We start from the raw sequence: 15,929 nt of genomic DNA, 5'->3' as shown, positions 1-15,929 counted from the left end.
ACAGCAATTGAACAAACTAATTCTACCAGGCAGATGCCAAGAGTGTCGATAACAGCTGCCACAAACAGGTCGCGTCTAAAGTGCACGGGAGCTGTCACTGATTCGCCGTACCATTTCCCACAACTTACACGTTGAGGGGAGGGAGGGTGGGAGACAATCCCACAATTACCCGACCATCCCAAAGAAAATTTATCTGCACCCCAACTATCAGGACCAATTCAGATCCACCCAGTTGGATGCACACAGTCCACACCATATAAAGCTCTGATTCCCCAGCCCTCCAATCCCATCTCCAGAGAATGGCAAATGACTCAGGGATGCGAAAGGAGAGTTTTATGCACAAGCCTATAATCATTCCATAACACATCATTGACACTGCATACACATAACACTGGTAATTATTGGACACAAAGTGCCCACCATGTGCATCTCTTGGCCCCAACACTGCATACCATTCAAAGCAGGCAAGCTCTGCTTTTGAGGAGGAAACCAGAGATCCATGACCCAGTCTTCATCGGCAGTTCAGAGGTGGAGAGGGTCAGCAACTTTAAATTCCTCGGTGTAGTTATTTCGGAGGGCCTGTCCTAGACCCAGCACGTAAGTGGAGTTACAAACAAAGCACAGGAGTGCTTCTACTTCCTTAGAAGTTTGCAAAAAGTTGTCATGACATCTGAAACTTTGACAAACTTCTATAGATGTGTGGTAGAAAGTGTATTGACTGGCTGCATCGCAGCCTGGTATATAAACAGCAATGCCCTTGAACAGAAATTCCAACAAAACATAGTGGATACAGCCCAGTTCATCAGGGGTAAAGCCCTCCCCACCGTTGAGCACATCTACACGCATTGAGTTCTGTTCATTTGGGCTACACAAGCATTTAGTTGGGATGTTCACTTCCTTGTTATGGGCATGTGCACTAGGGTAGTTGGGGGAATGTTGGGTAAGAAAGTGGCAGCTTGGTGTACCAAATATGAACGAATAAAGTAAAGATGTTAGAATGAAAAGAAAATCTTGTTTTTGTTGTTTGAATGTTATCTGTGGTAGCAGAGGATGGTTTCCAATTATAGGATCTCGCTGACATTCAGCAAGAGCAAGCCTTACGAAAGCTGGAAAAATGGAATTGAAATATGGGCAGGTTACTGAGCTTGAGAAGAAGCAAGCCATTGCAGTTGTGCTATCACTTTCAGGAAGAACAAGCAAGACTGCGATGAGAATTTTGGTGTAAGACTTGAACGAAGAAGATGATATGAATGCACTAATAAATGCACTTGACTCAGTTTTTCCTGAAGGAAAAAGAATTGGATTTATGAGGCATATTCAGACTTTGACAAAATTTTCAGATAGTTCTATAAATACAAGATAGTCTGCAGATGCTGGGGTCAAAGCAACGTGTACAACACGCTGGAGGAACTCAGCAGGTCGGGCAGCATCCGTGGAAACGAGCGGTCAACAATTCTGGCCGAGACCCCTTGTCAGGGCTGAAGAGGGAGGGGCAGGGGCCCTATAAAGAAGGTGGGGGGAGGGTGGAAAACCAGTCAGAGGAAAGATCAAGGGGTGGGGGAGGGGAAGCAGGGAGGGGATAGGCTGGAGAGGTGAAGAAGGAATCTAAGGGGAAAGCATTGTGGGTAGTAGAAGTAAACCGAATCATGAGAGAGGTGATAGGCAGCTGGAGGAGGAGGCAGAGTGAAACTGGGACGCAGATTGGGCGACCGCTTCGTCGAGCACCTCTGCTCCATTTGCCACAACAGACAGGATCTCCTGGTTGCCACTCACTTCAACTCTGCTTCACATTCCCATTCGGATATGTCCATACATGGCCTCCTCTACTGCCATGATGAGGCCAAACTCAGGTTGGAGGAGCAACACCTCATATACTGTCTGGGTAGCCTCCAGCCCCTTGGTATGAACATCAAATTCTCCAACTTCCGGTAATTCCCTCCCTCTCCCTTCCCCCATCCTACTTTCACTCTGCCTCCTCTTCCAGCTGCCTATCACCTCTCTCATGACTCTGCCTCCTTCTACTACCCATAGTACTTTCCTTTTACATTCCTTCTTCACCTTTCCAGCCTATCCCCTCCCTGCTTCCCCTCCCCCACCTCGTGATCTTTCCTCTGATTGGTTTTTCACCTGACACCCACCAGCCTTCTTCCCACCCTCCCCCCACCTTCTTTATAGGGCCCCTGCCCCCGGCCTCTTCAGCCCTGACGAAGGGGCTCAGCCTGAAACGTTGACTGCTCATTTCCATGGATGCTGTCCGACCTGCTGAGTTCCTCCAGCTTGTTGTACGAGTACTATAAGTATGGCTGATATTATTGATTTTGGACAAAACTACAGTTGCATGTGTAAATACAAAATGGAACTTCCTGAAAACTATTAGTTTTTAAATTGTTGGATGCTGTGTGTCTAGACATAAAGGATAGACAGCTAGACAGCCATACTTTATTTTAAGTCAGGAAATGGCATATTTCACTGAGCAGAAACGAAGAACGGCAAGCGTAGTACCCAGAATGACCAGGCGAGGGCGCCATTTCCTGGCACAAACCCACTGAACAAGTTCTACAAGAGATTGAAATGTGCTGTTTGTCAAAGAACTGAACACAAAAGAACTCCAAAAGACTCACCAACCTGTGCATCAGAGTCTCCCCAACTACTTCTCACAGTGATATGTCAAAAGCATTTTATGGACATAAAAATCAGCATTTTTACAGGAAATGGAGTTGTCATGTGACATTTACATTCAACCCCTGCCTGAAGCCAAAAGTGAAGGAAAACTGTGGCAACTCAAAAAGTTTGTGTATGGTCTAGCAGATGCATCACTCTACTGGTATAAGAGTCAAGGAAAACATAAACAGGTAGAAAGACATCACAAGTGGATACAGCCATTTCTTACTGGCATGATTCAGAATGTCATGTGATCAGAGTGGAGTACTTGATCAGAGTATTTGCCTGCAACTTGGCATCCAGCACTAAAAGTGCCACAATACAAATTTTACACGAGGCAAACAAGATAGTGCTCAAAATCCAGTCAGAAAAAGTAGTCAAAGTTCCGACAGCTTGGAAAAGGTGGCTCACTGAGGCCAGTTGTCTTCAGTGATGCCTCACTTGGAAACCTTCCTGATGGGGATACACAAGGGGGACATTTTATTGTACCGATGGGAGAAGAGGGAAGATTTCCACCTCTCTACTGGCAACCAAAAAGGATCCAAAGAGTTGTATGCTGGCAGAAGAAACCCTCAATGTCTGAAGGAATTGACAATGCTGTTTTTTTCTGTCCACTCTCTATTCTCAGTTTTTCCCTGATCCAAAGGAGGACTATCTACAAATAATTTGTGTCACAGACAAAATAGTCTTTGGTAGATGCCATCAAATCCATCAAGTCAGTTACAGAGAAGAGGCTTCGACTAGAGATAAGCAGCACCAAGGAACTTGTCCAAGCACAGAAGATTCATCACATTCTATGATCAACAACAAAGAATAACCAATTGACCGTCTCACAAAGAAGGGGGGCTCCAGCTCTTGTTCTGCTGAAGGCACTTAGTGAAGGCATTTGGTGCCTTAACTGTATTAACATCACTGGTTAGAACTAATTCCCATATCCTAAAGGACATTTGAGTTGCTATATATATATATTTTTTTTAGTACTCTGGAAGCACCAGATGAGAGTATAGGATATCTTTAAGAAATTTATTAGACCCAGCAACTAGAGGTAAAAGTATTGCATCTAAACCAATGGACATATACTGTTTGATATATATGAGTTGGGATGTTCACTTTCCCAGTTATGGGCATGCCCACATGGGTGGTTGGGTAAGAAAATGGCAGCCTGGTGTGAACTAAGTGTGAATGAAGAAAGTGAAGCAGTTAAAATGAAAGAAAGTTGTTTTTGTTGTTTGAAGTGTTGTCGCAGGAAAGCAGTGCCCATCATCAGGGACCAACGCCATCCAGGCCATGCTCTCCGCTCGCTGCTGCCATCAGGAAGGTGGTACCAGAACCTGTGGACCCACACCACCAGATTAGGGGACAGTTATCACCGCTCAACCATCAAGCTCCTGAGCCACAGGAGATAACTTCACTTGCACCATCACTGAAATGTTCCCACAACCCACGGACTCACTTTCAAGGACTCTTCATCTCATGTTCATGACATTTATTGCTTATTTATCTATTTTTTTCCTTTATTTTAGTACTTGCAGTTTGTTGTCTTTTGCACAATGGTTGCCCAAACTGTTGGTGCAGTCTGTCATTATTTCTATTACAGTCATTGGATTTATTGAGTCTTCCCACAAGAAAATAAATCTCAGGGTTGTTTATGGTAACATATACATACTTTAATAATAAATTTACTTTGATGTACAAAATCAACACAATACTTACACTCTACAAGAAAGAGGAAGCAGATTATTCCCATTCCTGCAATAATGGCACCAGGCACTATGAATGATAAACCCCAGGCAGAAGACACGAAGGTTCCAGCAATCAAAGAGCCAAGAATATTACCGACTGATGTGTGAGAGTTCCAGATTCCCATAATGAAACCTCTCCTGTCAAGTTAAATGGAAGCAAAAATAACATTACACTCGTAAAATCATGAGAATGGATTTAACAAAGATGCTGACAGATTGTTGTCTCAAGACCCTGAACAGAGAGTGGATTTGTTCAGAATCTACCTGCCTTTATTGACTGAGTATTGCAAGCTGTGCCTGGAATTATTTGCTGGACAACTTTCTTCCCATCTTACTAAAGACAAGCTACTGCATTCAAGGACAGTTGAACAATCTTGAAAGGAGATGATGGTATTTGCTAGAGACATGGAACCAGGCAGGTAAAGCCTGCCCCGCTGAGTTCAGCATCTGCAGTCTCTCGTCTCTCCAGGTGAAGTCATTTCATTGAGCTTCGAGGGGCGATTTGTTTGCTCAGATCCAAGAGACGTGCTTCCTGAAGTGAGAACTTGATCTCTTTTCGCACCGAGTGACAGATTCAACATTTGGATGTTAAGGTACCTAGACCCCCATGTTCACCCGAGGGAGGATAAATCAGCCAGAGTTCATTTATCCAGATCCTCCTGCCTCCCACATACAGGTGGCACAACCTCCAGGAAGGTGTCCCAGTCCAATCTCAATTTTATAGATAAACCTTCACAAACTTTCCTAAGATCAGCCAAGTTCAAAGTAGCAGTAGGAAAATTTGCCCAATTGCTTCCCTTACTGGATATTAAAGAGACCTTTAATGGCCCCATCTTCTGGTCAAGATGGCGCCAGCGAACAATGAGACCTTGGACAACATCTTCCAGACAGTGCACGAAACTGTTTCTTTCACTTCTTTTGTCTTTTTCCTTTCAATGTGGTTCTGGTACTATTAGAGCATGTGATCTCCAGTTTGGTGGTGTGTTCTCAGGCCAATTTAGAGAGCTGGTGCTTTACGGTCTCCAAGAAGATTCCGGGGGGCAAGCAGCCTCGAGGTCAAGAAGCTCCGAGATGGGGCACAAGCCCATGATCAACTCCATTTCTTGCTGATCTCGCCAATTAAAGAGTCGAGGAAGGTTGAAACACTGAAGCGAGCGAGTGTTCAGCACCATCTACCAGCCTCTTGCTTGCTGTTGCCGGAGGAAGGAGTCTGTGTGTGCGTCTCTCACTTGCTGCTCTCGAGGGAAGGCCCCTGCATTCGAATGCTCTCTCTCTCTGTCCTTCGATGCTGTCAGAGGATGATACTGAAGTTCTGTGTCTGCAGCTTATGGATTGGACAGTAGTTTAATTGGACTCTTTCAATTTTCTTTTTATCGTCTGTGTTTTCACCCATTCTTTCTTGTTGCCATTTGTGCGATTTGTTTTCTGCGCATGGGGGGGGGGATTGATATTCTCATTGCCATTTGCACGATTTGTTTTCTGTGCATGGGGGGGGAATTGATATTCTCATTGCCATTTGTGCGATTTGTTTTCTGCGCATGGGGGGGAATTGATATTCTCATTGCCAATTGTGCGATTTGTTTTCTGTGCATGGGGGGGAATTGATATTCTCATTGCCATTTGTGCGATTTGTTTTCTGCGCATGGGGGGGGAATTGATATTCTCATTGCCACTTGCCCGATTTGTTTTCTGCGCATGGGGGGGGAATTGATATTCTCATTGCCACTTGCCCGATTTGTTTTCTGCGCATGGGGGGGGAATTGATATTCTCATTGCCATTTGTGCGATTTGTTTTCTGCGCATGGGGGGGAATTGATATTCTCATTGCCAATTGTGCGATTTGTTTTCTGTGCATGGGGGGGAATTGATATTCTCATTGCCATTTGTGCGATTTGTTTTCTGCGCATGGGGGGGGGATTGATATTCTCATTGCCATTTGCACGATTTGTTTTCTGTGCATGGGGGGGGAATTGATATTCTCATTGCCATTTGTGCGATTTGTTTTCTGCGCATGGGGGGGAATTGATATTCTCATTGCCAATTGTGCGATTTGTTTTCTGTGCATGGGGGGGAATTGATATTCTCATTGCCATTTGTGCGATTTGTTTTCTGCGCATGGGGGGGGAATTGATATTCTCATTGCCACTTGCCCGATTTGTTTTCTGCGCATGGGGGGGGAATTGATATTCTCATTGCCATTTGTGCAATTTGTTTTCTGCGCATGGGGGGGGGAATTGATATTCTCATTGCCATTTGTGCGATTTGTTTTCTGCGCATGGGGGGGGAATTGATATTCTCATTGCCATTTGCACGATTTGTTTTCTGTGCATGGGGGGGAATTGATATTCTCATTGCCATTTGTGCGATTTGTTTTCTGCGCATGGGGGGGGAATTGATATTCTCATTGCCACTTGCCCGATTTGTTTTCTGCGCATGGGGGGGGGGAATTGATATTCTCATTGCCACTTGCCCGATTTGTTTTCTGCGCATGGGGGGGGAATTGATATTCTCATTGCCATTTGCACGATTTGTTTTCTGCGCATGGGGGGGGGGGGAATTGATATTCTCATTGCCATCTGCACGATTTGTTTTCTGCGCATGGGGGGAATTGATATTCTCATTGCCAATTGTGCGATTTGTTTTCTGCGCATGGGGGGAATTGATATTCTCATTGCCATTTGTGCAATTTATTTTCTGTGCATGGGGAGGATATCGATGGTCTCATTGCCATTTGTGTGATTTGTTTTCCGTCCATGGGGGGGGGAAATCGATGTTCTCATTGCCATTTGCGTGATTTTTTTTTGCATGTGGGGGGGTTTGATGTTCTTGTTGCTGTTTGCATGCTTTTTTTGTGCACGGGTGGCGGTGTTGATATTTTCCTTTTGAATGGTTCTCTTTGTTTCGTCACTGTCTGGAGAAGATTGTATACAGCATACATACTTTGACAATAAATGTACTTTGAACCTTGAACCCATTACTGCTGAAACAAGGCAACACTCGGCATCAAACCTGGGACCATTTCTGGGAAGCTTGACCACGATATGAATCAAGTAAGTCTTTCAACCAAGAAAAAGTGACATGGTCAGGAAAAGCATATTAATTTCAGCTCCTTCGAGTGATTTTTCTTGCAAAATTACAATTACATTATTTGAAATAATGCATGTTTCACAGCAAAACTAAGACTGTACTATTTGCACTCTACACAGTAGAGAAGGCCATTCAGCCCACTTTATGTGTCATCTCTTCAGAAGGAGTCAATTAGCCTCACTTCCTTGCACTTTCCCATATTTTATTTTCTCACAGTTTGTTATGACATGAAAGCAAGACTTTTGCTTCATCAAGTCTATGCCAGCTCGGAGCACTGCCATCAATCCTATTCCCCAATGTAATCTATTCTCTCCCAAATGCCCATCAAATCCTGCCCAATTCTCCTCCACCTGCATTAGGTGTACTTTATAGTAACCAATTAATCAGCACGTCTTTGGGATGTAGCAGGAAGCCTGAACATATAATCCCAGGGAGAACGTGCAAACTCCACACAGATAGCACCAGTGGTCTGGACTGAAAGCTGTGCAGCAGCAACACTATTGATCAGCAAATCTCGCTTTTGAAGAGCGTGCAAGTGACCACAAGGAATTGCAGAGATTTGCGGACACAGTTCAGCGCATTACAGCCTCCCCTCCACGGACTCTGTCCATACTTCTCGCTGCATCAGGAACACAGCCAGTATAATCGAAGAGCCCACTCATCTTAGACAGCCTCTGTTCTCCCCTCTTCCATCAGGCAGATGACACAAAAGCCTGAAACCACGTACCACAACTCACGGACAGCTTCTAACCTACTGTTATAAGGTGATTAAATTGTTCCCTAGTGCGGCAAGTTAAGACTCTTGATCTCACAATCTACAGTGTCATTATGAACTTGCAGCTCATTGTTTACTGGCAATATATTTTCTCCATATCTGTTGCACTTTATTCTGCATTGTTAATGCCTTATTGTGTATCAGTGATCAATGCAGTGAGTAACGATTTGATCTGTACGAACGGCGTGCAAGACAAGCTTTTCACTGCACCTCGGTACGTGAGACAATAACACACCAAATTCCAATTATTTTCTTTAACGATTGTGCTGGAATGCATTACATCACACCACCTTTCCTGACCAGTCACAACTCACAACCTGAAGCATCAATTCTCTTTCCACAGATCCCGCCTTACCTGCAGAGTCTTCCCAGCATTTTATGTTATATGTCCAGTATCCACAGGGTTTTAGTTTTGATTTTTTTTTAAATTTAAAGTTTCCATTATGCCTCCAGTTTGGCAAAATGGGATGTCAGAAACCAATAGTAATTTAAGAGTTTCAGTTCAGGTTTGCTTGTTGTTTTTAAAAAGTTGGTCATGTAAGTGCACTGAAAGGGTTATTCTCGAAAGGCACTGGTTTATTCATTTACTTTAGTGGAAAAAGCTTGCTGTTCATAGGTCTATATTCACCTCATGCCTATTGTTATGTAACTGATTACGCTGTCTCTGTAATAATCATGAGGCCATACTGGAGAAGTTTCACTGGCACTTCTCAAAGTCATGGGGGTAATTAGTAAATTCCAAAGCTACCAGCAAATACGCACATTTACTAAGAATAGAAATAAATATATTTGGGCCTTAGCAACCCTAAAGTAACAAGGACAAGACCCAGGAAGACGAGGGGCTGACTCACCACAAGAAAGATGTTTCATTTCTTCTTTCAAGGGGATTATCTATTGACAAAACCAATTCACGTGACAAGATAGCTTGACACATGACACTGTGTCAATGGCCTCTTACATTAAAGTCCCGAGCATGCAAGTTTTTTTTGGGTGGAGAGTCAGCAAAACACAATACGTACTTCCCTTTTCCAAACCAGTTACCCACGCAAGCGACAACAGCTGGCCACCCTGTGGTCTGTACCAAGCCATTTGCAATCTGTGGAAAAAATGAATGAACGGTGCACATGAGTGAAATAAGAGACTCACACCTAAGACTTAAACTGATATAAAAAAAATTAGCAGCTGGGGTAATAGTTGCAGCACTGAACATGTTCAGCTCCTGGCAGAGGCAGCGAGCTGACCTGTCTGTACACGTTGTCAGGAAAGTTTGGTCATACAAGCATAGAAACAGGCCCTTCAGCCGGCTCATTCTGCACTCTACAGGCTGATGTTCCAGCAGTGAAAGGATGACCAATGGGAACAGGGCAGTAAGAGTCAGCCTTGAGGCCTACACTTCGATCACAGCAGTTCCAACTCGTGTATCCCTCAACGTCCTCATCTAACAGCCTTGAAACTGACCTCAGGCTTTTGGGAACAAGAGCTCCAAGTTGCCACTTGTCTTTGTGTGAAGAAGAGGGAATAAAGGAGGAGGAGAAAAACAGCTCGCATTGAAAGACAAACTCCACTGCCACTAACATTAGAATATTTGGTCAAGCAGCCATGTGTAATAGTCTACTTTATCCCAGTTTTCTCTTTCACATTCATGTTCTTGTAAAATTTCTCCCAAAAATCAGGCACCAACTCCTGGATACCAACAGGACAGGTGACTTGCTCTCGTTGCTCCTTGTAACAAACGTAAAGGATGTGGTAGCACTGGACAGAGTGGGGAGGAGATGAGCATTTCAGTTCATTGGAGGGGCTGGATCTGCTTCCAGGGAGCAGAGGAGGCCAAGAAGGACCTAACTGAGGGGCATTATAAAGTAATGAGAGATATACAATAGGGGAAAATGCAGGGATCTTTGCCCTCCATAGAACTAGAGGACATACTTATGGAAAGGAGGAAAGTAATTTAGAGTGGATCTCAAGGGATCTTTTAGAATCAGAATTAATAAAACTGGCATATGTCGTGAAATTTGTTAGTTTAGCGGCAACAGTACATTACATGACAAGTATATAAAAATACAAATGTTTGTAAATGAATTATAGCAAGTATATATATTAAATAGTTAAATTAAAAATAGTGCAAAAACAGAAATAATATAAAAAAGTGAGGTAGTGTTCATGGGTTCAGTGTTCATTTAGGGATCAGACGGCAGAGGGGAAGAAGCTGTTCCTGAATCGCTGAGTGTGTGCCTTCAGGCTCCTGTACCTCCTCCCTGATGGTAACAGTGAGGAAAGGGCATGTCCTGGGTGCTGGAGGTCCTTAATGATGGATGCCGCCTTTCTGAGGCACCGCTCCCTGAAGTGTCCTGGATACAATGGAGGCTCGTACCCATGATGAAACTGAATAAGTTTACAACTTTCTGGAACTTATTTCGGTCCTGTGCAATAGCCCCCACATCAGACAGTGATGCAGCCTGAGAATGGAGAGGTACCTAGAATGTATGCTGGAAAGGGCGGAGGAAGCAGGTAAGTGTTTAAGTATCTAGACAAGGTACTTAAGTTGTAATGACTGTGAGGCAAGTGGAGATTAATGGAGACTGGCGCTCACTGGCTGGCAGGGACATGGTGGGCTGAATGGCTCATTTCCATGCTTTATGACGACACTTGAAAGCAGTGAAGCATCTCATCTAGTTCATTCCTCCCTCACCTCTACAGCCCCAAAGCTGGTGATCTGCTTTGTGATGTTTGTGAAGAGTTATGAACCTAGTTCTTTTCTAACTGACCTTTCAGCTCCCGCCCTTTCGACTACAAGCCACAGGAGGAGAATCAGGCCACTCTGGCCTATCGAGTCTGCTCCACTTTTGACCCGTTGCTTGGGTTACCAATAACTGACCCGCTGGCTGAGTGTCCCTGCATTCTTCAAGTGCAAATGGAAACAAGCAAGGCGAATACTGGGTGGAATTAAGTCCTCACTGTGTACATCAGCAGGGCAACGTACTGATTGCTTCAACAAGCTGTACAGAGTGATTGCACTTGTTACAAGTTCCATCTGGTTGGTACTGCATCAAGCAAAATAGGAACCTGCTACTCAAAAGCAATTGACCAAGCAACTGATTCAGCATGCTAACTTCTGCAAAGTAAAATATGCCCGTCATAATTTTAACATGCATCTGAAATGGCTGACTAAATGGAAATATCAGGGCAGGATGGAAAAAAAAAACGAGGGTCATATGCTTGGGGGATCTGCAGTCTACACTGTCCTCGGAGAGAGCCCTTGCTGGTCAGTAGGCTCCTGGCGACACAGTTGCACTGACCTGCATAAACACGTAGAACCAGATGCTGTGGATTTGCCAGTAAAATCCACATCCAAAGAGAGCAGTGAACAATCCACTGAGCAACATCCCAACGGTGAGGTAATAGCGCAGAGGCAGACGCTCCCCAAACATACCACTGCAAAGAGAGAAATCTGCCTTGAGTGTGGGGAGAATGCAGAAGTAACACCCCGTCAGTGTATAAAGTACAGCTACTGGACATGGGGCATCATTTAGTTGGTGTAATTAAATAAAAGTTCAGCTACATGGAACTGGCGATTGAAATTTTTATTCAAATAAACGCCACTAATGGCTTTCTTTTCCACGTTTTCTTAGATTTTAAACCATTAATAAAAATCACAAATTATGATGATTGGAGAATTAAAGGGCCCTTAGGGCCTGGCCAGGTACTCTGAGTGAATGCATCAGTGAAGATGACTTGGGGTGGGATTCCAGCATCACTTGAGCAGGTGAAGTTATGGAAGCAACAGTCAACCTTGAGCCAAGATTATCAGCCATGGCTTGCAGTGGGCATGCGCCATCACCAGGGTCACATGAACAGTGATGATCATACTGTCATAGACCAACATAATTGCCCAGATTCCGTCACTTGTGCCAACACAACTTCCACATTTATTGTTCAAATCTTTCCTCCTGGACTTTCATATTAATTAAAAACTAGGTTTGGATGATTTATACTTCTCAAAAATTATTTGGAGAGAATATAATTTTGCCAGTATCGTAGGGCAAAAATGCCTCATTGTTCAGTGACAGTTGGAAGATGGCTGGAAAAGAGGATGATAAACTACTCGTCTCGTTCATTACAGAGTTGCTTAATATTAGGTTAGTTTCGTGACTGAAGAATAGTCAGAGGAAGCTTTGCTCTGCCCTCCCTTTGGGGGGTGGGGAGGGGGGAATCCATTGAGCTACACTCCAAACCATATAATTACACACTGGCTTGAAATTCTATCGCACTCACCTGAAAAACATTCCAATGGCATAAGATATTAGGAAGGAGTTATCCAGTGCACCAAACAGCATCTTGTAATTGGGTTTATCTGAAAAACAACATGCAGATAGTTACAGAGATGTGAAGTAAATGAACATCCATGGGTATAATGAGGCTTCAAGTTATTGCCTTCCAAACACAACATCTTAATCACCAAGAAGGTTGAAGATAGCATATAGATTGTGTGTGTGTGTGGGGGGGGAGAGAGAGAAAAAAACTATCACCACCTCTGGCCCAATCCCAAACTTTCAAGGCATCGACTGTACTACTTATTAATCATTTAATATTAACCATGTTATGTTTCTAGGCTGATCCTCATCACATAGGACCATGAGGTCTACAATTTTCCATGATGCTGTGGAAAAAACAATATTCGGCAGGGGAGTGGTGGGTCACAGTTGCATAGCAGTTAGTGATGTTCCAGAGACCTGGGTTCGATCCCCACCTCTGCCATTGATTGTGCAGAACCAACACATTCTCCGTGAACGGATGTGTTCCCCCACCGTACCTCGGGGTGCTTGGCTTCCTCCCACATTTCAATGATGTGCGGTAAATGATCCCTTAGTGAAGATAAGTGACAAAAAGAATCAAGAGTAGAGTTGATGTGCGAGGGAGAGAATGGGTTGATACACTGGAGGAAATGAGGAGGACTGGTCCAGGAGTGTTTGCTTTATTGGGACCAGATGGACTAAAAAGCTCCCCTCTGTTGGAACAATAATAATCATACCAATAATTACAATTAGCTGGATTTCCCACTTCTACACAATATAGTGCACTATACATCAGGTTATGTTTAGATGAAAGCCATTACCATAACCCAAAAAACACGCACAAAATGCTGGTGGAACGCGGCAGGCCCGAAACGTCGACAGTGCTTCTCCTTATAGATGCTGCCTGGCCCGCTGCGTTCCACCAGCAATTTGTGTGTGATGCTTGAATTTCCAGCATCTGCCGATTTCCTAGGAGCAAGTCAGCACAATACGTTGACTCCAAACAGGCCTTTTTTTTTAAAAGAAAATGGGCGATGCAGAATATAGGTTACAAAACATTCACAGTAAGTGTTGCAACACTTTCCTGGCTCAGTTCCCAGAGGTGACTCAGTCAGGCAAGAGCTGCATCTGCTGCACTGCCACCACAAACACAGCCATGGCCTTAGCAGTGAGGACTCTCCCTCACCAACTGCAGCAGCATTCATACTCCCAGCCGAAGGTTCAAGTCACATCGCATCCCCAAACTCTGAACTAGATTTACTGTTCACTACAGATTAAGGTGAGACATCTTTGTCCCCAAGAGTCCAAGACAAATATGACTATGTAATCGAAAGGGTGGAAAAGACCCTGACAGTTCAGTAGTAACAACTTGCACTTCACTAAAGTGATATTCAGATGCACAAATCCAGCCAAGAACCAGAGTATAGTGGTTGTGCTCAGAAGTTCAGATCATGCCATGACATAAAATAGTTCCTGCTGACACATAATCCTTATGAAGAGACTCTCACCAAATGGAGCCCAGTCACACCATGTATCGTTGTCGAGATGACTTTTGTTACCATGGCCATCGATTGTAGAACAATTTTTGTGGAGTTCACTCTGGAAAACAATTCAACATTTTTGTTAGTGCTAAGAATATGAATCAGAGAGGGTTGCCCGTGCATTGCTTCTCCGCCCAAGCTCAGTATGTCCAAATCAGTGACAGGTAGAGTTCTCCATGAATTTAAAACAAAAGACACAACACCGAAAGCTGGAATCTGAAACAAAAGCACAAAATGCGGGAAGAACTCAGTCAGTCAAGCAGCATCTGTGGAAAGCAACCCTTCCTCAGAGAGACACAAGAGCCTGTAGATGTTGGAATCTGGAGCAACAAGATCTGCTGGCGGAACTCAACAGATTGAGCAACAGCATCCCGGTGTAGGGTTTCAACCTGAGACATCAAGTTCCTCCACCCTTCACGGATGCTGCTCAGCCTGCTGAAATCCTCCAGCCAATTGTTTGCTGGAACTTTCCTCAGAACTGCTCCACCAGCTGAGTTCTTACAGCATTACCAGCTTTTGAATTGTCCATTCGTTGATGAGCACTTACAGGTTACTGCAGTTTAAAAAGGATTTGCAAAAGAAAGATCAAGGATAATGGATAATAATCCTTCTGACAACATTCAGTACGTCCTATAACGAGGATAACACCAACTTTGCGCCACTCCACACTTCATTGCGGGTCTAGACACTTTTACATCATTACTCAGTCGAAATTACCCAATAGAAACCTAAATTTTTCAGGGATGGGGGGGGGGGGAGTGGAATCTATAAGGTAGAGATTGATATGTTCTTGATTGTTAAGAAAGTTAGGGGTTATGGGATAAGGCAGGACAATTGGATTGGTAAAAAAAATGTCTATGATTGAATGAAAGAACAAATTCTTTGAATTTGAATGGCCTAATTCTCTTCCTTTGTCAGTCTATCAACAAAAAGACATCTGACCTGGTAAATACCTCTGCTGCAAAGACTGCATAAGAGCCTGTTAGATCAGAAGTCATAGGAGCAAATTGGGCCATTCAGCCCATCGAGTCTACTCTGCCATTACATCAGGCTAATTAACCCTCTCAACACCATTCTCCTGCTTTCTCCCTATTACCGTTGACACCCTTGCTAATCAAGAAACTATCAACCTCCACTTTAAATGTACCCAAAGAAATGGCCTCCACAGCTATCTGTGGCAATGAATTCCACATATTCACCACCCTTTTGCTAAAGAAATTCCTCCTCATCTCTGGTCTAATGGGACACCCTTGTATTCTGAGCTGGGGTCCTCGAGTCCTACACTTCCCTACTATACGAAACATCATCTCCATGTCCACTCTATCTACACCAGTGGTTTCCAACCTTATTTTGGCCATGCCCCACCTAATCACCTCTAAAATCCTGATGCCCCCTGTGGTGATATATAATACTTATTATTCAAAAAGTGAACTCCTATTCACCTGGAGGAAGCCTAAAAGACCATTAGCTTGTTTTAAACAAGCTTCCAAAGAACATGGCATTCATGAAAGAGAAAAATAAAAGAACCAAAGGACTGTTAAAGATCAGAGGAAGAAATTACTAAGAAATTGTAAAAAAAAATTGTGATATTAAAATAATAGTAATAAATAAATAAAACAATGCCGATTCGTTTCTACAGCATACAAAGACAGATACACCATTTAAAAGAGATGACGCAATGTACACACCTTCACACCACCAAGAACCGAGAGCTACTGCAAAAAGCAGCATTGGCGTGACCTCGGACGAGTTTCTTACGCGTTTGGACTTGTTCATTCGTTCCTTCCTACATCAGTCAATTCGTTAATTTAATTATGAAAGCCATTTGATG

General features: G+C 43.6%; 1 protein-coding gene across 2 annotated transcripts in view; it reads right to left on the bottom strand.

Annotated features, from left to right (window-relative positions):
• slc37a2 (solute carrier family 37 member 2) overlaps positions 1-15,929 on the bottom strand; it is a 65,070-nt gene that overhangs the window by 13,818 nt on the left and 35,323 nt on the right. For both annotated transcript variants that reach the window (XM_059957265.1, XM_059957266.1), the window contains 5 exons: positions 14,066-14,156; positions 12,538-12,616; positions 11,562-11,697; positions 9,285-9,361; positions 4,375-4,541 (listed from right to left, as the gene is read on the bottom strand). In XM_059957265.1, the coding sequence (XP_059813248.1) occupies positions 4,375-4,541; positions 9,285-9,361; positions 11,562-11,697; positions 12,538-12,616; positions 14,066-14,156 (550 nt within the window). The remainder of the gene's footprint in view (positions 1-4,374; positions 4,542-9,284; positions 9,362-11,561; positions 11,698-12,537; positions 12,617-14,065; positions 14,157-15,929) is intronic.

The sequence above is a fragment of the Hypanus sabinus genome, chromosome X2 (genome assembly GCF_030144855.1).
Source record: "Hypanus sabinus isolate sHypSab1 chromosome X2, sHypSab1.hap1, whole genome shotgun sequence".
In the NCBI taxonomy this organism is placed as follows: domain Eukaryota; kingdom Metazoa; phylum Chordata; class Chondrichthyes; order Myliobatiformes; family Dasyatidae; genus Hypanus; species Hypanus sabinus.
The sequence above is the reverse complement of the archived record's forward strand: the minus strand, read 5'-3'. Positions and strand labels throughout refer to the sequence as shown.